This window comes from Salvelinus sp. IW2-2015, linkage group LG20 (assembly GCF_002910315.2).
Source record: "Salvelinus sp. IW2-2015 linkage group LG20, ASM291031v2, whole genome shotgun sequence".
NCBI lineage: Eukaryota > Metazoa > Chordata > Actinopteri > Salmoniformes > Salmonidae > Salvelinus > Salvelinus sp. IW2-2015.
This window is the reverse complement of record NC_036860.1, coordinates 28,304,809-28,328,162: the sequence shown is the minus strand read 5'-3', so window position 1 is coordinate 28,328,162 and position 23,354 is coordinate 28,304,809. Positions and strand designations below refer to the sequence as shown.

General features: G+C 39.5%; 1 protein-coding gene across 6 annotated transcripts in view; it reads right to left on the bottom strand.

Moving 5' to 3' along the window:
- The window catches only part of LOC111980280 (general transcription factor II-I repeat domain-containing protein 1), a 37,241-nt gene extending 14,414 nt beyond the window's left edge, over positions 1-22,827 (bottom strand). The window contains exons 1-10 of one of the 6 annotated variants that reach the window (XM_070449326.1): positions 22,805-22,827; positions 11,052-11,184; positions 6,044-6,185; positions 5,301-5,477; positions 4,079-4,265; positions 3,610-3,929; positions 3,151-3,234; positions 1,690-1,773; positions 1,169-1,352; positions 87-112 (exon numbers count right to left, since the gene is read on the bottom strand). In XM_070449326.1, the coding sequence (XP_070305427.1) occupies positions 87-112; positions 1,169-1,352; positions 1,690-1,773; positions 3,151-3,234; positions 3,610-3,929; positions 4,079-4,265; positions 5,301-5,477; positions 6,044-6,185; positions 11,052-11,177 (1,330 nt within the window). In that variant the 5' untranslated portion in view covers positions 11,178-11,184; positions 22,805-22,827. Of the gene's footprint in view, positions 1-86; positions 113-1,168; positions 1,353-1,689; positions 1,774-3,150; positions 3,235-3,609; positions 3,930-4,078; positions 4,266-5,300; positions 5,478-6,043; positions 6,186-11,051; positions 11,185-11,287; positions 12,751-21,940; positions 22,049-22,126; positions 22,513-22,804 lie in introns of those variants that run through there. The other 5 variants (XM_024010988.2, XM_024010990.2, XM_024010992.2 and 2 more) reach the window with 5 other exon arrangements.
- Between the last annotated feature and the right edge of the window lie 527 nt (positions 22,828-23,354).

The following is a 23,354-nucleotide window of genomic DNA, read 5'->3' as shown; positions in this document are numbered from 1 at the left end:
AAAATAAGGACATGCCATTGCTAAAAGGCATGCTAAGGGCTTCTTTAGAAATCAACAATGCAAGATGAAAAAGTACTCAGTATTACCTGTGAAAATCCTTTCGTCAAACATTCTGGAATGAGAACAGAGGGTTGTTATTGTTTATAAATGTGATTATTGGTCATTGATAACAGTCAAGTAGGGAGGGCACCCTGTTGGCGAACAACAGTGCACATGTCAACAAGGGAACTGAACTGTTCTGTTATAATCTCCACCCGGCACAGCCAGAAGAGGACTGGCCACCCCTCATAGCCTGGTTCCTCTCTAGGTTTCTTCCTAGGTTTGGGCCTTTCTAKGGAGTTTTTCCTAGCCACCGTGCTTCTACACCTGCATTGCTTGCTGTTTGGGGTTTTAGGMTGGGTTTCTGTACAGCACTTTGAGATATCAGCTGATGTAAGAAGGGCTATATAAATAMATTTGAACAGACAAYATCTCACGAGATTAAACAGACATCGCTGCACGGTCTATATCTGGGCCATCTTGAATAAACAGCAATAACAACAAAAAATATCAAAAACAAAGTCAGGAGTGTATCACTCTTGGATAAAAATATGATCTTCAATCTGCTCTAATTGTATTAACATTWATGACATGCCCATGCGCTGATACCGGTGTTGACTCAAACTAAGCCTGTAGCCCAATCTACATTTATTTCATCAAATGGGTTGAATGACAGCGAGACGTTGGCTCAATATGCCAGAGAGCAGGAGGCACCATGCTGTGTGGTGTGAAGTGGGGGTTACCAGTCAGCGGGGCATTGTCTATTGGAGGAGGGCAGGGTATTTAACCGACAGATGGCCTGGTTTGACACTTCTCCCTTCATTGATTCAGTTTTCCAAATAGGAAATTACAGATAGATGAGATGCTGTGCATGCTTTTGTAGCTCATCAAACAGGGTTGTTTTCATTAGGGCATGTTTCTTATTGGACAACTGCATTAGTTGTAGTTCTTCCCTGTTTCAGTAAAAAATATATATTTTGGAGCCTAATGAACACAACCCTGGTATGATGTGTTATGTAGCCCTTATATGGGTGCACTACACACTACAGTGCAATCTCTTATTTTTGGAGGGAAGAATGAGAGAGAAAAATGACAGACTTTCCCAGACTGATCTCAGATCAGTGTTTACCGTTTCACTACAAAGCGGACCCCGTGGCGCTCCTCCAGGATGCGTTTGAGTTTGGGTACTCCGTAGGTACAGGGCCTCTTGAAGGGGATTTTGTCTGGGATGCCAATGATCTCCATAGCCTCTGGGTCGCAGGCTATCTTTCGGTACGGCACTGGAACCATGTGGTCCAACCCCAGGGCCTCCGCTGAAAATAAGGGGGTTGTCAGAAATCATTGAAGGATTTCAATCATGAGGCCCTACAATGCTGTCTTCATAAGGGTATAATGTATGGATGGATGGATTTATATGCAGTAATGACAGCTGGAAACTGACTAAACAATCATTCTATAGTAAAACCATTTTTTAAATAAATTGTATAAGGGACGTTTTCGCAGAGAATCTCCACTGAAAGTACTTTTTGGACTAGGACTAACCTTAATCTGGGTCCGGGAAACTGGAAGGTTGTTAAAACCCTAAAAGTGTTTGYTGCTAATGCYCTACAATAGGAAACCATGCTGAGAAATAGTGGTTAACCATCTCACCATAGCGACTGTTGAACAGGATCTGCACACATTCTCTCAGCGTGTTGATGTCCTCTGTCTCTCGAATGAACGAGTCCCATTTTTCTGTTGAGCGCAAAAGAGAATAACGTAAACATAAAAAATAGGTGAARAAAGGGAGGATGGAAAAAATAAAGTTCTTCAATCGGTATGTCTACTTTCCACATGTACACAGGGGCTTTGGTGGTGGTTATCAAGGTTGTGGTCAAATCCAAATCAATTTGAAATCCCTATTCAATTATTGAATTCAATCATGAAGTGGAAAATTTACGTGGAAATCAATTCGAATTTCAAAAATGTTCAAGTTATGGAATTGAATTGGAATTCTATTTGAATTGTAAAAAATGTAATCTTTGGGATTGAATTGGAATTCAATATTTGTATTTTTCCCAGTTAATGGAAATAATGCACTTAGTATCAACAATTGACTACAGGATTTGTTTTGATCATTTTAACTGCTATTCCTATATTTCCAGTTTAGCTAGGCTGTCTGAACAATTACATTATCAGCCTGACGGAATTGAATTTGAATTTGTGGAATAATATTGAATTGGGAATTACATTTTACCTAAACATTGGAATGGGATTTACAGGGATAAGGAATTACATTAGAATATAATTTGTGGCTCTGGGAAAGTAGATAAAGGGCCTCATTGCCAAAAYGCCGAAGTATCCCTTAAAGTTAACACTGAATGCGTTTTACCAACTCCAAAATGTATTTCTAAAAATATACTGTATGGCCTTAGACGGCCCACCCAATAATTTACTATGTAGAATAAACCCTGACAAAGTAGAATGAGAAAATAATTAAAATCAGCATAAACTTCACACTGTTTTGGTCCGGCAGCTATCATSTTCCAGCAGCATGAAGCACAACTGTGCACATGTGTAGATACTCTGTGTGAGTGCACTGTTTTGCTTCACTGTAATCTGCAATATCTTGTGGTAATGCCATATCACTGAGTCAAATGTAAAAAATTATATGAAATCAAAGTAAAAAAATTTAAAACTATAATTTTCAATCATGTCATACAACACAAAGGAGAGGAGTCTATAGCGTGAGGCAAAAACCATTGGTTGATTGATATGCTCCCCTTTAATTAACTACAATGCGGGATTCACATGAAAAAAAGAGCCATTAAGTGAGCTGACAAGTCATTMTCTAAGACTGAGTCCACATTTGAGAGATTGTCTATACCCAGATGTAGAGTATATGCATTGTCTGGCAGGGGGGTGGGGTGAGATGCCTAAAGACTCTGACCCCTTTTCACACTACTGAGCCGAGTCAAACTGAGCTAAGCTGTACCTGTTACACATCCACCATAGACGCTGCATCCATGAACAATGTGAATGGAAAATATCTGAGACAGCACAAACGGGTTGGTGAGAAATGTATGTGGCCTACAGGTCTACTGTCTGTGTCCAGTTCCAGTTCAAGCCTACCTGACTTCTCATGTACGAGGGAAAACAGGAGGCGCTTGGAGACGTGGATGCTGGGAGGACTCTGGCCCAACTCCCCTTGGAGTACTATCCGCAAAATGCCAGAAATTAAACATTGATAAACATACTCACRAGCGTAGCATTAAAAGCCTATTTTAAAGCCTATTTAAAGCCTTTAAATCATGCTTTCAAGGCTAAGCRAATCTTGAAAAATGAAAATTGCCATAATCAAAAGTGATTCTCGATCAAATAAGCTATGTGAAATGACAGCCAGTAGTATAACCACTAGCAAAAATGACAGGGAGAATTGTAACCACTCCCCTGCCAAATTAATTAAATTACAGACACAAAAAATGAACGGTGACTCAAAATGGTGAAGGGTTTGTCAGAAGTAACCTGGATCTCCATCATCTGCTACCTCAGCAACAGCTTCTTCCTGTGGGGTCACGTTATACATCTTACCATTGTCGGAACTGTCCTTGGCGGCCGTCCCTTTCTCCACCCCTGCCACCCAGGCCCCCAGGCGGTCTCTGTCCAGGTTGAGGAGGGACGTGGGGTTGCCGTCAGGGTGCGGCAGGGAAGACATGGGCATGCCATACAGGAAGCTGGAGAGCATGGAGTTGCTGGCCGAGACTGATGCGGTGGACAATTCCTGGGCGGTGGAGGCAGGCTTGGAGGCTGGGCCGTGTTTGGCTAGGATCTTGGTGTTGCCCGAGAAGGAGTTGTGGTTGCTGACGTTGCCGGCACTGGACTTAGTCTCACGCAAAGGCTCCTCTGTTCCCCTATACACAGATGATGAAGAAGAAGGAAACAGGAGAAGATAAAGCTGTGTGTCAATAACAAGACCGGCCCTGGATCAATCCTAATTATGCTGCTATATTTCTGCCATTTATGCAGGTACGTCATGGAGTACTGTATGGAGTGAGATCACCTTTTGACAGTGAAGTAGATGCGGTTGCTCTGCTCCAGAATCTTCATTAAGGTCTTGGTGTTATACTCAGCAGGTTTCCTCAGGGCGATCCCTTCAGGCAGGCCGTGGGCCACCACAGAGCTGGGGTCCTTCAGGATCCACTCATAAGGCACAGGGACCAGGCTATTGCTCTTTCCAACAGCCTCACCTGGAATATTATCACATATCACATCGTATGTTGAATGACTGTAAATGGCAACATTCCATGACTTGTCAGAAACATGCTTTCTGTTGTGAGATGCTAAAAATTAGAAAAGGACATGTCAAATGACTGTTTGACACATGCACACGCACGTTCACCTATAATATATACACTGCTGCTTCTATTGTTATTATTACTGGGTCGTTCCACTAATTCGGTGCCTTTTGAGAWGTGTAACTTGGTCAAATGTTTTTGGGATTTCACCTCATTTTAAAATTATGTCAACGTCATAAAAACTATTAGTTTTCCCCATCTCAAAAAATACTATATTAAGTTCCTATTATGTGCCAAATAAAGTTACATGGTTGACAGTAACAAGGTTGATGATTTCATCTTAAATCAGCCATAAAAAACCTTGTGGCAGGAGGAATGGAAGCTTGCTGTGTGCAACAGGAAGTGGCAATTGAACGCAAGCTCCACCTGCTTTTACACTATGATTTGACTATTAGATGTACAATGTTTCTTTAGATTAAWTTTTTTWTTTTTAAGGAATAGTTTCACAATAATAAATGAGAGTTCAGTTCACATAAGAGGGTTGACCTTAAAATGAGGGACAGATGTAAATTAATCACTAATCACATGAAAAAATAAATAATAATCAACATGTGTAAAACAGTCCAGCGAAATGMTTACTTACAAGCTGCATTATTGAGAAACAGCTTGTAAGCAACCATTTCACTGGACTGTTTTACACCTGTTGCATCCTATACACGAGACAAGTAAAGTTTGATTTGACAATGTAGACAACATTCAATCACGTGTCAGAAATAGGATTTTAGTTATGAGATGGTAGAGATTAGAAAAGGAACGTTTCATCTGAAACTTCGTTGCATGTCAAATTACTGTAAATATTAACATTCAATCATGTGCTTGACATTTGATTTAAATGAGAAGGTAGAAATTAGGAAGTTAAAATAGAAAATAGATATAATTCCGATAAAAATGATATCTTTGTTTGGTGAGGTATGTTGAAGCCCTTACTGTAAAGCACACTGAAGACTTCCTCCACCATTTTCCTCAAGACAAAGATGTTAGAGTGGGCATCTGTTGATGCCCTTTGTTTGCCGTGCCCGCCCTCTTTGCCAAGCTTGCTGGATTCACTCTCCTGGACTTTGGCATGGGAATTCACTGTGGTCAGCCCTTGCAGACAGGGCACCCCTGAAAGAATCAAGCATGAGAAACTAAACTAAATCTCCACTTTTCACCTTGCCAGTTTCACTCAAACTTGCGCTATTCTGGTTCTCAATTGCTTTAGAATTGATTGATAGATTTATTTATCAGTAAAAAAAATACATATTTACACAGTACATTTTTTTTTTTTTTTTACTTGACTGGGATTGCACAATAAAGTCAGGGACTTATTTCCATTGTGGTCCCCATTTTTTAAAAAGTATATAGATACATTCAGTATACAGTTGCATGGATAGAGACACATTACAGAGATACAAACAATAAAAATGGTTCTACACTCCGGATAAGAGCAAATGCTAAATGACTCAAATGTAAATGTAAAACTTGAGATTGAATTACTTAAATAAGACAAAACCTTTTTAGGCTCAGATAAAAAAAATAACTAAGTTCAACTCCAAAACAAAAGCAGGACCTGTGAGGAAAATGTTTTCCAATTTTGCTCCAAGTGAAAAATCTAGCCTAATCGTGTTATGTGATTTGGGCAAATTATACCCGATTCAGATTTTTTGCCCAGTACACAGCGAAGCACTCACTGCAAAACTTGTGGAATTCTGTTTGTATTTCCCTCCGTGAGTTGAGAAAAGCTCTTCCCTTCTCTGTTCCCACGGCGATCACGCTGTCCTCATGCACTGTGACACAAGCCACTTCGGCATTGAGCTTTGACATGGCCGTACACTGGAACACAGGTTAAAAGACAAGGTCATAGGTCACCTCTCAAGCAAGACTAAAGCTGTGTTCRAAAACCCATACTAACATACTGGATACTACGTATTTAATGAGTATATACTACATACTATTAGTTCATTTTAGTATACTGTAAATGAAAGTTATCCTTTCAGTTGAGTGTACTAGCACTTCRCCTTGCTATGCAACTTCTTGCTAGCTTGTTAACATAGCTAACAAATTACTAGCTAGACCTCTTACGACTTCATTAACAATGTCCATTGAGAACGCATAACGACTATACCACTTAACTATGCTAAGAATGACGTGAATAATCAAGTCAATAAATGTTGGGTCATTAGATAGCATATAGTTAATATACTGTCAAATGTGATGTGTTAGTAGCCAACTAACGTTAGTTAGCTAGCTAACATACCGGTATATACAAGCAACTGCAGTAATGATATGCTATGTGGTTAGTAAGGCTAGCGTAGCTAACAAATTGTCAGCCACCATAACGTGTAACTTATTTGAAAAGTCATTACATTGCTCAACAGTTGTCATAATTGGTTAAAGCAATGAATTTTTCAATGAATCCGCTCTCGTCGGACTTCGGCTGTATATTTTCCTCAATTTTCTTCAAATCTGAAAATGTTGTGAATCCACACCCATTTTCTGGATAATTACATTATGGGCCCTAAGAGCCCGGAAATAGCGTCCACTCCTTGAATACTTCGTATTTTGGCAAATGTARTACATCTTTTGGCATACTACCTATATCCATACTATGACCAATAAGCATACTACACACTCAATTTACGTCACAAATAGTACAGTTAGTATGAGTATTCGAACACAGCTTCAGAGTGAATAAAGTAAAACATTTGCCAGTGTTACTGTGAGGCTCAAAGTACACTTAATCAACATTTAGAATATTGTTCTATTCATTGACTCTTCTTCCGACTTCTTACAATCCCTAGCCATTTTTGCTGTATAAATACTTTGTTGTATTGGCATGTACACATATTTTACAATATTACAGAGTGGTACACTTCACAATGTTTTCTGAGGCCAATTTGTTTTTAAAYATATATATACACAGTACCAGTCRGAAGTTTGYAWAMACCTTAGCCAAATACATTTAAAATCAGTTGTTCACAATTMCTGACATTTAAWCCTTGTAAAAATGCCCTGTCTTAGGTCAGTTAGGATCACCACTTTATTTTAAGAATGTCAGAATAATAGTAGGGGAAATTATTTATTTCAGCTTTTATTTCTTTCATCACATTCCCAGTGGTTCAGAAGATTACATACACTCAATTAGTATTTGGTTGCATTGCCTTTAAATTGTTTAACTTGGTTCAAACGTTTCGGGTAGCCGTCCACAAGCTTCCCACAATAAGTTGGGTGAATTTTGGCCATTCCTCCTGACAGAGCTGGTGTAACTGAATCAGGTTTGTAGGCCTCCTTGCTCACACATGCTTTTTCAGTTCTGCCCACAAATGTTCTATAGAATTGAGGTCAGGGCTTTGTGATGGCCACTCCAATACCTTGACTCKGTTGTCCATAAGCCATTTTGCCACAACTTTGGAAGTATGCTTGTGGTCATTGTCCATTTGGAAGACCCAWTTGCGACCAAGCTTTAACTTCCTGACTGATGTCTTGAGATGTTGCTTTATTATATCCACATAATTTTCCTGCCTCATGATGSCCTCTATTTTGTGAAGTGCACGAGTCTCTCCTGCAGCAAAGCACCCCCAGAACATGATGCTGCCACTCCCGTGATTCACGGTCGGGATGGTGTTCTTCGGCTCGCAAGCCTCCCCCTTTTCCCTCCAAACATAGTGATGGTCATTATGACCAAACAGTTCTATTTTTGTTTCATCAGACCAGAGAACATTTCTCCAAAAAGTACGATCTTTGTCCCCATGTGCAGTTGCAAACCGTAGTCTGGCTTTTTTATGGAGGTTTTGGAGCAGTGGCTTCTTCCTTGCTGTCGATATCAGACTCATTTTACTGTGGATATAGATACTTTTGTACCTGTTTCCTCCAGCATCTTCACAAGGTCCTTTGCTGTTGTTCTGGGATTGATTTGCACTTTTCGCACCAAAGTACATTCATCTCTAGGAGACAGAATGCGTCTCCTTCCTGAGCGATATGACGGCTGTGTGGTCCCATGGTGTTTATACTTGCGTACTATTGTTTGTACAGATGAACATGGTACCTTCAGGCGTTTGGAAATTGCTCCCAAGGATGAACCAGACTTGTGGAGGTCTACCATTTTTTTCTGAAGTCTTGGCTGATTTCTTTTGATTTTTCCATGATGTCAAGCAAAGAGGCACTGAGTTTGAAGGTAGGCCTTGAAATACATCCACAAGTTCACCTCCAATTGACACAAATTATGTCAATAAGCCTATCAGAAGCTTCTAAAGCCATGACATTTTCTGGAATTTTCCACGCTGTTTAAAGGCACAGTCAACTTAGTGTATGTAAACGTCTGGAATTGTGATACAGTGAATTATAGGTGAAATAATCTGTCTGTAAACAATTGTTGGAAAAATGACTTGTGTCATGCACAAAGTAGATGTCCTAACCGACTTGCCAAAACTATAGCTTGTTAACAAGAAATTTGTGGAGTGGTTGAAAAACAAGTTTTAATGACTCCAATCTAAGTGTATGTAAACTTCCGACTTCAACTGTATATATATATTTTTTTACTATTTTCTACATTGTAGAATAATAGTTAAGATTTTAAAACTATGAATTAACACATATGGAATCATGTAGTAACCAAAAAGTGTTAAACAAGTCAAAATATATTTGAGATTTTTCAAAGTAGCCAAAGTAGCCTTTATGACAGCTTTGCACACTCTTGGCATTCTAGTGAAACATTCCAATTCTGTTCTTCATTTTGACAGTTCGTTAAAAAAGTGCAATTTTTTTAGTATTTTAGTAGTAAATCTAGCTCCTTTTGCCCCTTTCAATGGTTCAACTCTACCATTGAAATCATGATGTAGAGAAGCACCTTGAGAAGGTCCCTCTACGTCATCTCAAGGGAGGGGTTCGGTATGAAATAAACTCTTCTGGGTGGTACCACCTCAAGGCTTATTATAAAAGCAGGTGACAGTGCGCCTTATTTGGCAATGGTCCTGGTAAGTGGAGTGTAAGGAACATTTCCGCATATGACCAAATTCAATGTTTTTGCTTACCGTTTCATACACATCGGTGCTTTTACGAAAAGAAAGAAAAAACGTAGGCTATGAGGACTATACGTTTATATTCGTAGCTACATCCATCGTAACAATGAAATAGATGACAATGGTGGTCATGTTAACTTGTTGTATTTTTTTTACCAACCACTATTATGATTGGTGGCACAATCCACTAAGACAGTTAGCTCATAGTTCAATGGTTGTGAATGCTCATCCCTTATTTACAACATTCATACAGTGCCCACACACAAACACTTCTAAAACGTAAAATTATACCTGTGAGAGGGGTCACATTGGCAGCAGTTGTAGTTTTTTTTATTTTTTTACAGTACCCAAAACCAATCTGTGAGTTAATTTGACCATTGGAAAAATAGCTACTGCATAAATATTGCAATGCGGGCTGGATTGAGCACCTAATCTTCATTTTCAAGGTGACGATTGCACTTTTCTTCCCAACACAGTACCAAAAATACACATTTCAAAAGATGTATTTTGTGTCCCCATGGGGTATTCGAACTCACACCGCAAGTGGCAATAGATGGGGCGACAGCTAGCCTAGCGGTTAATTGCGGTGGGCCAGTAACCGAAAGGTCTCTGGTTTGAATCCCCAGCAGACTAGATGAAAGATCTGTCGATGTGCCCTTGAGCAAGGCACCTAACCATAATTGCTCCTGTAAGTTGCTCTGGTTAAGAGCGTCTGCTAAAATGACATGTCAGAAACTTGGTTGGTACCTTACCACTGTGAGCTAACTGTACAGAGCCGTAACTGCTCGCGTTGCACATAATTTTATTATCAGAGCGTGCCAGTGAACTTCTGGTAAGTACGCTTTAGTGAGAAAGTGTTGGGATCAGGTACAACTATGTTTACCCACACCCAAAATGAATGTTTATGAGCAATTTCCCCCACCCACAACTTCTCCCCTGAATGCATTTTCTATTTGAAGGGGTTGGGCAAAGGCTAAAATTGGGGTTGAGAGTTACCCTTTCATAATATGACCCATTTTATACATATAAATTAACATTAACCCCAATCAGAGTCTCCTTTAGGATTGCACATTCAGCAAGTGACCAGCAGCGGGAGTTCCCTTTGAATCTATTTTCCCATTCACTGTGTTGGTGGTGCTCATAAAATGTAGCATATCTTCAGAATTAGCAGAGCGCCCACTCTGGCAATTTGATGTAATTGTAGAGTATATTGTTCTAAACAAAGTCTTAAAATGGGTCGTTTTGAGATATTAATATTTTTTATGTTGAATAAATTAATGTGACATTTTATTTTGGAATCAATACATATATTTGAGAAAACACCATAAGGAGTATAATGACACCAAGATGCTGTCTGTATCATGTAGTTCACAGATCATAGGGTCTTACAGGAGGCATGTATATTTAAAAAAAATAGCCAAAAATGGCCACTTGAATCATGATATAATTTTTTTATGGTTTGTAATACAAATGTAAAAAGCATTTCAAACATCCATTCTCCCAATGTGAGAATTGCCAGAACAATCCAAAATACCAAAAATATTTTCAGCTCCCGTGGAATTGTCAAATTTGCTTTTGTAAGGAGTCATTGAAATAACACTGCCTGACTAATCAATCTTTCATGTTTTTTCCGTGGCAAAACTAATAACGTATGTGTATGTGTGTGTGTTAGTGGTCCTACCACTGAGTCCAGCGCAGACACTAGGCTGGTGAGGATCTCCTGTCTAGCCGACACCTGTGGGACCCGCAGCTCAGTCCGGGAGTTAGTCCTTATCCCGTCACATCCCGACTTCCTCATCTGTGCCATTCCTCTTCTGAGGGGACACAAAACAGAGGGCTTTCAATAAGTTATCAAGAAGATGAACCGAAACAGTTATTTGTGTCTGCCTGTGTAGATTACATAAATGTGGATGGTACCTCATTYGCATCCCATCAGTCACTTCTGGGAGTAGGATGAAGTTGCTCCTACACTGATCTTGGGTCAGTTTAGACTTTTACTCACTAATGGTTGATGTTGTGATTTTTGATCCCAGATCTGTACCTAGGGGAAACTTCACCCCAGAGCTCGGTTCTGAGTAAAACACTGAACAATGATTCAGTTTTACCCACGTCTGCAGAAAAGGAGGCTGTGTATACATGGTCTAAGTATATGGCATATGCTAGGTAGACAAAGTCATGTCCTGCCATTTAAGGTAGCTAAAGCCTACAAATTAATGAGCAGTAACCAAAAGCACATGACGTTGATCTGGAGTGAATAAGGTGTCTCTGCCATTCATCGCACCAATAAAAGAACAAGAAGCCCACACTGATTTGACAACAGGGTTTGGCTGCATTTTGAATAGTGATAAAACATGGCAGTTGGATGGGGGTCATTTGGGTGGAGGGGGAGGTTTATTCACATTAAGAGGCTTTTAAAAGTGGCGGTAATAGCCTCCATGTAATATGCTAATACCCAAATCCGTCACACACATGCGAAAGTAGCAAATTACGATACGCCTTTGTCAGCCAATTAAAGATAGCTCTGAATATTTATTTGAATCTCTTCATCCTTCATTTGCTCTCCTTAGAAGGTARCTCAGCAAATAACTGTAGAGGTTGGAATTGTCTAGGAATTGAAAGAAAAATTTACCCAAATTCTGTTTGCTCCCGATTAGGCCTCATTTCAAATTTAGGGCTGGCACGGTAATTGTATAATTGKATAATAATTGGATGAAGATCATCATAAATGCTTATTTTATTTTTGTGTATGTGAAACGAACATCTGACTGAAGACGGGGACCTTAAAAATAGTATGGTCATGCTACACTGAGTGTACAAAACATTGGGAACACCTTCCTAATATTGAGTTGCACCCCTTTTCCCCCCTCAGAACAGCCTCAATTCGTCGGGGCATGGACTCTACAAGGTGTCGAAAGCGTTCCACAGGGATGCTGGCCCATGTTGACTCCAACGCTTCCCACAGTTGTGTCAAGTTGGCTGGATGTGTCAAGTTGGCTGGATGTCCTTGGGTGGTGGACCATTCTTAATACCCATACGAAACTGTTGAGTGTGAAAAACCCAACAGCGCTGCAGTTCTTGACACATTCAAACTGTTCCACCTGGCACCTACTACCATACCCCGTTCAAAGGCACTTAAATATTTTGTCTTGCACATTCACCCTCCGAATGGCACACATACACAATCCATGTCTCAATTGTCTCAAGGCTTAAAAATCCTTCTTTAACCCATCTCCTCTCCTCCATCTACACTGATTGAAGTGGATTTAACAAGTTCCTAATGTTTTGTACACTCAGTGTATATCTATRGATGGGGTAGACAGGMATTCCTGCGGTTGAGTCCGTTTCCAYGGTAACAGTGTGATGAAACTTTCTTGTTCTTTGCGGAAACAAGCAAGGTGTTGTAGCAAACAAGTCTACGGTTGAGCCCCCAGCATTCAGGAGCGGTGGAAAAGAGAAAAAGTGCATATTTTATACCAATGACCGCAGTCATTTGGCTGACAAATAACAGTCACCCAAAATCCCATGACCATAACAGCCCTAAATGTCCAATGTCATTTGGAAAATGGACAGCCGTGTAGGAGAGAACTCGTAATCTGCCCGTTCGCTACACCCCGCCCCAGAATTTTGGGCAATCAATCACAGGGCTCCATTGGATGGCAACTGTTACAAACTGTTAGCTAGCTGCATTGGCCACCATTGAAAATGCTGCTAATGCTAGTTAGCCAGTTAATTATACCTTGTTTTCTCCAAATGTATGTTAGCTAGCTAAGTTAGCTATATTATGTATATAACCCTCATCTGCTGTCGACATCAGGATATGATTTGAGAGTATTAATTAGCTCCAAAAGTGGTTAGTAGCTACATGCTGACACAGTGCATTCAGTCATCCAGTGGCTAGCCACACTAAAAACAATATTTTACCAGGTTCCAGTGAAGCAACAGTCCACCACAACATACCCGAGAGGCTCCTGATTAGCAAAGGTTAGTTTGTGTTTTATCTTCACCGAGTATTAAAAACACAGTTTGAAATCATTCTGAGGGGTTTTCTCCACTAGTTTGAACGGGGAATTGGGCTTCCCAGAAAAATGTTGTCCGAGTTGTCATAGGGCAATGTTCCAATGACGCTGATATTCCGATTTTTCACTTTAAAAGAATGTCAAACAAAAACCATTGATTGCAAAGTTAAACAAACCATACAATTCCATGCACACTGATTACTTTTAACGATTTCCACTGAAAATGTAACATTTACTCGAAAAACTGTGCAGATGTATAGTTTGATAACAGAATGATGGTAMAATCTCCCTCAGTTTTTTATGTGACCACATTATCCAAAAACTCTTAAATATCTACTCCAAATTTAAAGATGTCTGTAGAAAGAATGGAGTGTCAGCTATGATATGACAACTTGAGTTTGAAAAAAAWATATTTTGTTTATTGTAATACAGTAACTGAAGTAGATTAACACCCAGTAACAAAATGATGGTAACAGAATGACATCATGGGTCTCTGACTATACAGAATTGCATAATTATGAATATCATTCTCTTCATGGTGATGTATCCTAAATAGGTACACAGAAGGTAGAAACATTTCCTACTTTCCTTTGCATGTTTGGGTATTATTCTACACACTGGCTATTATTCTAAATTAGCGCCTCCCCCAAACAAGACCAAATGTGGTTGGACCGGAACAAATTTGTACCAATCATAGATGTCTGTTTCATAAGTTTGTACATCACAGTACAGCACAGTAGAGTTCAACACAGTATATTACAGTACAGTATTATACTGTACTCTAGTGTTCTACTGTACTGTTCTAAACTCTACTGTACAGTACTGTCCTATACTCTACTTTTCTTTACTGTACTCTATCTACTGTGCTGTCCAAACTTGTGAAACAGTCATTTATGATTGGTTCAGATTTTGACTGATCAAATTTCAACTACTTCTCATCGTCTGATGTTGGTCGGTGCTCAGTGGGTGAGAGGGCTGGTTACAGTATGGAAAGAGAGGGGGCTCATGGGTAGGTGTCAGTAAAAGACCGGGAGAGCTGACATTAACTGGAGAGAGAGATAGAAGAGAGATAGGGGGAGAGAGAGAGGGAGGGGTTGTCCAGACGGTTTTCACACTCTTGCTTTGACCACCACAGGACAGAAAGAGAACGGAAACATTGTGCAGAGCATAACAGTATGCTAGTGGAAGGGAGGATAGTAGCAGGTGACGCAACTGGTTTGTGACTTCTATRAATTCCCATTGTAGCCTATTCAGTTGCAGTCATTMTGTTACAGATTTTTAAGAGTYTATGTTACCAATTTGGTAACAGAATGACTTGTTTAAATCACTTAATAAATCGAAAAACAAATTGTTATCACAAAAACACAAACTAATTGGTAGGTCTACCTTTACTTGTAACTTCTGTGAACTTTCATTATCTTCCCTCATGAAGGAGAGTAACTATAAAATATCTTAAAGATATGTAGATTTTTGGTAACACAATGACAAGACACTAGGCTATATTTTTTTTTTTACTTACAAAAAACAATATAAAATGTTGATATTAGTTGCCAGGGTCTTTAACATAATTGTGTTTTGATGTATTTCTAATACATTTTAAGACTTTTCCTGCTAGATGTTTTCTAAGACCACCTTWCCGTCTGTTTGACCAGAAATCAAAACCTTTACTTATTCCACATTTTTTGGATGGAACATTTATGAAAAAAGTGTATACAGTATATGTCTTAAAATAAATAGACTCAGCTGTCATCTGACACCAAATTTGATGTGCACCTACGAACTTCACGTTGCTCAACAGTAACCAAGGGGGTRGGGCTTAGAAAAGGGTCAATTAGCCTATTTGCAGGGGAGTAAGCCTAACATTTTCATCACAAACATGTTAACTGGACAATATAATCAGTGTCAATACAAAGTCAAGGAAAKAAAGGGTAAATAAAAGTGGGAGGGAAGAGTGGGGCATATAAAAAKAAGAATTTCCCCTCCGATCCTGATTCCAGGCGCCGCGTTCTCATGGCAACAGCAATCTGCTCCTTGGAAACTAATCTCGAGGCATTTGAACAATGCAGCTCCGGCCTTTAATCTCTCCAGACACTGGGAGTCATTATCCTAGCCTCTCAGGGCAGCCCCAAACCATAGACTCCACAGTGAGGGAGGGCAGAGACAGAGACAGTCTGAATAGGGCCTCCCCTGAACCAACAGCAAACATAGCCCCTTGAAAACTATTACACCACCGAAATAGATGGCCTCTTTCACTCCCATCTATAAGGCAAAAGAGGCACAAAAAAAATTAGAAGGGGGGGCACCGTCATTTTGTTCGCAGCCAGAGAAAGCCACCACCAGTGAACTCAAATKAAGTGTTTTCTGGCTGGCAGTGGTTAGGCTACTTCAAATGCAATGTCACTCCTTCACAAGTACAAATGTCAAAACAAAGAGCATGGAAATTGACAAAGCCACTGATGTTGAGATGAAAAAATGCAAATGAACCAATATGGTTCCGGTTCCAATTTCACTTGTAGATGTCAAACACAATTATTAATGTAGGTGCATGTGACTGAAAAAGCTTTAGGTTTGTTGCTTTGGTAATTTATAATATATATAGGAATACAAAAGGGCTATTCTAAAAAGAAACATTGCCATCTTTGACCTTTGGCAAGGACAAAACAAAAACAATTCAACTGTTTGCAATAGTAGCCTCTCTTGCCTTACAGCAAATCATTTCAGACTGTAGCCCAAATATAGCTTGGTCTTACAACATTTATGATACCACCAGGCTACAKTACCCAAAATGTTTTGCCTGTGCCTTGTGAGATAAACTAGCCTCTACCTAAGAAACAAAAAAGAACCACAACAGTATGGCTACACTTCAGAACACTTCCCTGGTATGAGAGTACGCCTTGATCTTAAAACGATAAAATGCTGCTCTAGCTGCCATGCTTAAATGCTCCAGCTAATGACATCCTAACCCATTTGAGTCCCCCCGGGAAGCTGGCACTGTTATTTCCTTCATGTCATGTAAACCTCTGCAGGCTACAGAGGGCTGAGCTGATCCTTTACTTGTTGAATAATTGCCCAAGCATTATTTAGCCAGAGTTATTAGGCTACAATGTACTCAGAAGGAGTATAAGGGTTTTCTGAGCTGGTTTTGCACTAAGAGGCTTGTGGCTCTCGCTGCCATTGATACACAACACTTTGCTTATACCCCTTAACAAGCCATTACGGCCRGAGACCTTTTGAAGACCACAACTGTATCTAAATTGTTAGGCTCAGTGCTGATCATTGACTTTTAATTAATTATGTTGATCTTCGGGCATGCCAGGCATGATCCCAGAGGCTGTAGCAGGCCTACTAGGCTGTAGACATGCATTAGCTAGGCTATTATGCCTGCGTTGTGGGATAGGCATATCCATGAGTCATTCTAGCCATTCCTCTGCTCAGACGTTGCTGACGCATGCCAGATCTTATAACACCTGGATAAGTATTTTACGTATCAGCTTACCACATCATCAGTTTGGAGATCCAGCTAATTCTGGATTAGTTCAAATACACGGAACAACTGAGGTTCATAGTTCACAGGTTCATCTTATGGTCATGATGCAGCAGTGTGTAGGAGGRAGATTCGAAGATGTGAGAAGTGTGCAGGAGGGCATGAGACAAAGGAATRTGTAGTATTGGTGGGGAAAGCTGTGCATGTTAACTGTAGGGGTACCCATGTTGCTGGAGATCAAAAGTGTCCAGCGAGARAAAGACAGGTCAAGTTTGCCAGGGTCAGAGTAGCAGGGCTCTATGCTGGACTTTTTTACAAGGAGCACATGAGCACCTAAGTTGAAAACTGTAAGCGCACACAAAGAMATTTAGGAGCACAATGACAAATATTTGTGGTAATAAAGCTAGAATTATTCCTTTTTCTTTGGGCAACTAAATAAAAAATTCCAGGTTGCACAGCTAAAATATGTAGGTACATATGCGAGTAAAATGGTAGCACTATATAGCCCCAAGTAGTACAGGTGTCATATGATGAGGCAGTGACGAGAGTAGTGGAGGAAGATGGGTCCAGGGAGAGGGATCCTAAGAGGTTCCCTGTGAGTAAGGGGAGGCCAATTGAGAGTAGTAGGAATAACGTACTTCAGTAAGGTTTCCACTAGTTACCACAGCCACAATGTCAAAATTGGCTATATCATAAAAATGCATGAAAAGTAAAATTTGTTTTTTGGTSTTCATTTAAAGGTTARGCACAAAGTTATCARTGTGATTAAGGTTAGGTTTAAAATCACATTTTAAGAAGAGAAATTGTAGAAATAAGCTGGGTTTATGACTTTGTGAGTGTGGTAACTAATGAAGACACTTTAGTAAGGTTGGCTTCTTACATGCTGACCAAACCGACGCACGCATGCATGTTGATTTTGTACACCCACACCAGACACGCAGATTGAAATATCATAGACYCCGAAACAATTATATTAATTTGGTGACAGGTCRAAAAGCATGAATAACATTTATGGCAATTTAGCTAGCTTCCTGTTGCTGGCTAATTTGTCCTGGGATATTAACATGGGGTTGTTATTTTRCCTGAAATGCACAAGGTCCTCTACTCCGACAATTAATMCACAGCTAAAACAGTAAACCAAATTCCTTTCTCGTCATCTCTCCTCCTTCAGGATAATTTTTTACTTCTTTGGACTTTATATGGCGGTTGGTAACCATCTTTACGATGCATTACTACAACCGACTGGAGTGCGGACGTCAGTTCATCTTTCAATGGGTATATACTCTTARAAACCAATGAGGAAATGGGAGAGGCCGGACATGCAGCGCATTGAGCGTCACAAATAGAACCTATTTMTATTTTAGCGCTYGGCCACGCAGACACTCGTTGAGGCGTGCGATCAGTGTGGGTGCAATGATTGAATAACACGTATGTGTAAATATATTTTGCAGCGCTCGCGAGCAGTGTGGTCAGCATGTGAGTCAACATACCTGGTAAAATAAAATACAAAAATAAAAGTAACATGCACATTCAGTGGCACTTCGAAACTATCTCCTGAGAAGGTCATACATAGAGGTCGACTGATTATGATTTYYCAACGCCGATACTGATAATTGGAGGACCAAAAAAAGCCGATACCGATTAATCGGACGATTATTATWWATATTTGTAATAATGACAAATTACAACCATACTGAATGAACACTTATTTTAACTTAATATAATACATCAATAAAATCAATTTGGTCTCAAATAAATAATGAAACATGTTCAATTTGGTTTAAATAATGCAAAAACAAAGTGTTGGAGAAGAAAGTAAATGTGCAATATGTGCCAAGTAAAAAATCTAATGTTTAAGTTCCTTGCTCAGAACATATGAAAGCTGGTGGTTCCTTTTACCATGAGTCTTCAATATTCCCAGGTAAGAAGTTTTAGGTTGTAGTTATTATCGGACTATTTCTCTCTATACCATTTGTATTTCATATACCTTTGACTATTGGATGTTCTAAATGGTACTTTAGTATTGCCAGCCTAATCTCGGGAGTTGATAGGCTTGAAGTCATAAACAGCGCAATGCTTGAAGCACAGCGAAGAGCTGCTGGCAAATGCAGGAAAGTGCTGATTTAATGAATGCTTACGAGCCTGCTGCTGCCTACCACCGCTCAGTCAGACTGCTCTATCAAATCATAGACTTAATTATAATATAATAACACACAGAAATACGAGCCTTAGGTCATTAATATGGTCAAATCTGGAAACTATTATTTAGAAAACAAAACGTTTATTCTTTCAGTGAGATACGGAACCGTTACTTATTTTATCTAATGGGTGGCATCCCTAAATCTAAATATTGCTGTTACATTGCACAACCTTCAATGTTATGTCATAATTATGTACAATTCTGGCAAATTAATTACGGTCTTTGTTAGGAAGAAATGGTCTTCACACAGTTCGCAACAAGCCAGGCGGCCCAAACTGCTGCATATACCCATACTCTGCTTGCACAGAACGCAAGAGAAGTGACACAATTTCCCTAGTTAAAAGAAATTCATATTAGCAGGCAATATTAACTAAATATGCAGGATTAAAAATATATACTTGTGTATTGATTTTAAGAAAGGCATTGATGTTTATGGTTAGGTACACATTGGTGCAATGACAAAGCTTTTTTCGCAAATGCGCTTGTTAAATCACCCGTTTGGTGAAGTAGGCTGTGATTCAATGATAAATTAACAGGCACTGCATCATTTATATGCAACGAAGGACAAGCTAGATAAACTAGTAATATCATCAACCATGTGTAGTTAACTAGTGATTATGTTAAGATTGATTGTTTTTTTATAAGATAAGTTTAATGCTAGCTAGCACCTTACCGTGGCTCCGTGCTGCACTTGTATAACAGATAGTCAGCCTGCCACGCAGTCTCCTCGTGGACTGCAATGTAATCGGCCATAATTGGTGTCCAAAAATGCCGATTACCGATTGTTATGAAAACTTGAAAATCGGCCATAATTAAATCGGCCATTCTGATTAATCGTCGACCTCTAATACATATGTAATAGAACCATTATTCTGCATTGTGAATTGATGTGGAATTGWATGTTTATTTTCTTATTGTTTAAAAGGAAAACCGATTTAAAAAAAAGTTAACATTAAATGGAAGATCGGTGAATTACAACCTCACTAGGCTGCATTCAAAACAAATCTCCCTCATCCCCCGCAATTTGGCGGAGACTCGCGCCTTTAACTTTCAGTTTTGGTCCACCAGCTTCAAACAGCTGTAAAAACTATATTGTTTGTTATTGAAATCGAGAAGACATTTCACAGCAATGTTTTCTCACGCAAATGGCAATTGAGCAAACCGTGTAGAATATTTAGCAACCAGGAAATGACAGAGCGCTTTCTACAYTGGCCACTTGACCCGATTTCCCTAGACAACACAGCCACAAAGTCAAAACAGTTTTCCCCATTTTGGGATGCCAGACCAGCGGCAGAAATCAATAGATGAATATCACAACACTGGTGGGTAAGTAAGACTGTGAAACACTACCATTCCACTATTGATGCAGATATATTATGGACATTTTTWAAATTACAATCCAAAAATTCCTAAATATCCTATATGTAGCACCTTTAAGTAAAATTGTCCATTTGTCACATCCCTACTTGTAACATTTACTGAGGTAAATTTACTGAGGTAGCCTAGCGGTTAAGATCTTTGGGCCAGTAACCRCAAGTCCTCTGGCAAGGCATATAGCGATTTACAGGAGCAATTAGAGTTATGATAAGAGTGTCTACTAMATTAATACAATTTAGAAAATTTGGGCATGGCATAGGTTACTGTAGCTTGCTGCTTTTATATCATGTCTCAGGTAATGCATGCATTGGGTAAACTGCATGTGAAGCTTGTTTGAGGTGAACTTCAGTGATATGTTCATGACATGATAGTAAACTAGCTAGCCAGCAGATTACGACCCTACCGTTACACTTGTTTACACTGAGCTGCACTCGGTCGAAAAACATACCTCAATCCAGTGATTAGAAATTGCATTGTACTCCGATTTGTCCCATTATCCTAACTGTTACACACAAGATTGAACGACTGCTATTTTTTCCGGAAAGCTACCTTTCATCCTCGTGCTAGCTAGCAGTACCCACAGCAGCCATTGTGTGCCATTCCACAMCAAAGGAGYTGATTGGCTGGAATGGCAGTGGTGGCTTCTACAATCTAGCCTGAGGACAAGGGCAGTTTTCCAGTAAAATAGCAGTATTTCAATCTTCTTAATGTATCAGTTTGGATATAGGTCAAATGTGGATAACAGTGGCACATCCCATCCCTGCAGGTACCCGACCTATATCTCGTGCCTGCTCCGCTTTGTCTTAATCTAACCATTAATACCGTCGACCCCAGTGCAGCTCAGTGTAAACAATCATAACATCAGTTGGGTCAGAATCTGCTGGCTATAGTACACTAGCTAGCTATACGCCCTACTCCAGTTTAGCTACAATGGGGAGTTTTGAATCCTGACTGTAGCTACCTAACTAGCTATGTAGTCTAACTACCTAACGATAGCTACAGAAGAGTAGTTAGTATCAATGCAAAAATAGTGGATGAGATTGGGAAGAGAAAACTGTGCATGACAGTTGTGAAAGTGTTTTTCAACCAATGTCTATGTGGGCTGCCTGCTAGCTCGCTGGATCATGTTGACAAGATTGAACAAAACGCTTGAGTCTAATTTAATTAGCTAGCTAAACTAGCTAGGTAGCTACCCAGTAAGCTTTCACTAAAATAAAATGGTTGACGTGCTCTTGAAAAATGTCTTAATTTATACTCAACACACAAAATGTAATATGCCATCCGTTTTAGCTAATAACAGGCAACAAAACAATGACCGGATAGCTGGCTAGCTAGCTAAATTAGCTTTCTTGCTAACGTTAGCTAAACCATCCGTGCGCACACCCAACCAAGACTCGTCGTACATCGTATCATTCTGTGAAATGTTGTTGCTCAGTTMGCTGTACACATATAAAATACACAATTTAGCAACATAAATATAATTTTGCCCATACCATTGTCCGCATCTAGCTAGCTAGCTATGGAAATAGCGAGATCTTTCAATCGAGCTGGCCCATYTCCTCCCCCAGAATTCTAATCTGTAATTTCACAATTTGTACAGTCATAAAAAGTCACGTGTGYACAAAAGACACGGTTTTATGTTTGAATGTTCATAAATGTTACAATAGCATGATGCATACCTTACCAACATCAACGTTTAAATTGTTTTACACTGTCAATCCCGGAATATGGTTATTCCCCGTTTAATCCAACCGAAATTGTTGGGTAGAATTCCCATCTAAAATCTAGCATTAATATCGAGGTTTCGAARCCTTGTAATCTGAAGCATTGTTGCACAAAATTCGTTAGCAAACCGTTATCACCGAGATTATTTTTCTATTTCCCCCGTTTTTTCTATTTTCTTTAACAGTGGAGTGTGTCCCGTTTCTTTGTTCTGTAGCTAATCCAGTAAAATTGAAACTCATTCGCCTCCACTAATCCAGGTCCAACTCAACAACAGCATCTATTGGCTGTAATTTACATATAGCTAGGATTAAGGAACCTCTGGGAAACCATGGGGGGAAACTCGCCTGGAGAGGGTCGTGAGTTAAACCTGTTGTAAAAACAAACAAACAAATATCACACTCGCATTAAACATTTAACTAAATAACTAAACATTTAGATGTGACTGCACAAAAACTGRTCTTAAAACTAATTGGGACTAATATAATGTATTATAAAGGATTATTATATATAATGGACAATGTATTATTTGGTAGGTTAATTTAGGTGCTTTTAAGAATTGACTCTCAACTATAGTGAAAAAGGAACACCTAAAATATACAATTTCAACATGTAATATGATAACAATACTTTACCTCTGTATGATATCAAGAGTTGAATTGTGAACTATTTTGGTCAGCCACCTGAGCAGTGCCCAAACTGTCCCTTTGCATGTGATCTAGCTCGCTTCATATACTTGGTGACATTGGCCAAGTGCATAAATCATGAATAGCAGCCTACTTTGCCCCTAGTGTTTGAGTACAGTATTGTACTCTGTCTGGTCCCACTTTTAGAAGTACATTTCTGAACACCACAACATTTGTTGCTGCACTTTTTTGGGCTTCACAGCCTCTATCATGGCAATTTTCCCATGAATGATACATCACTTCCACAACTGAGCCAAATGTTTATTGTGACACCATTAGTCACCAGTGGGAGCTCTGTGTGTGTGTGTGTGTGTGTGCGTGCGTGCGTGCCTGCCTGCCTGCCTGAATGTGTGCGCATGTCCAGCAGGTAAGAACACTACAAACAGGATTTATTTGTGAGTGAGAAAATTGTAAATGGGTGTTCAATAAAGGCCTAATCTCAGTTAAGCCAGAACTAAMGCCTTGCGTAATTGGTCAGCTGCTCATTATGTAGTCTGCA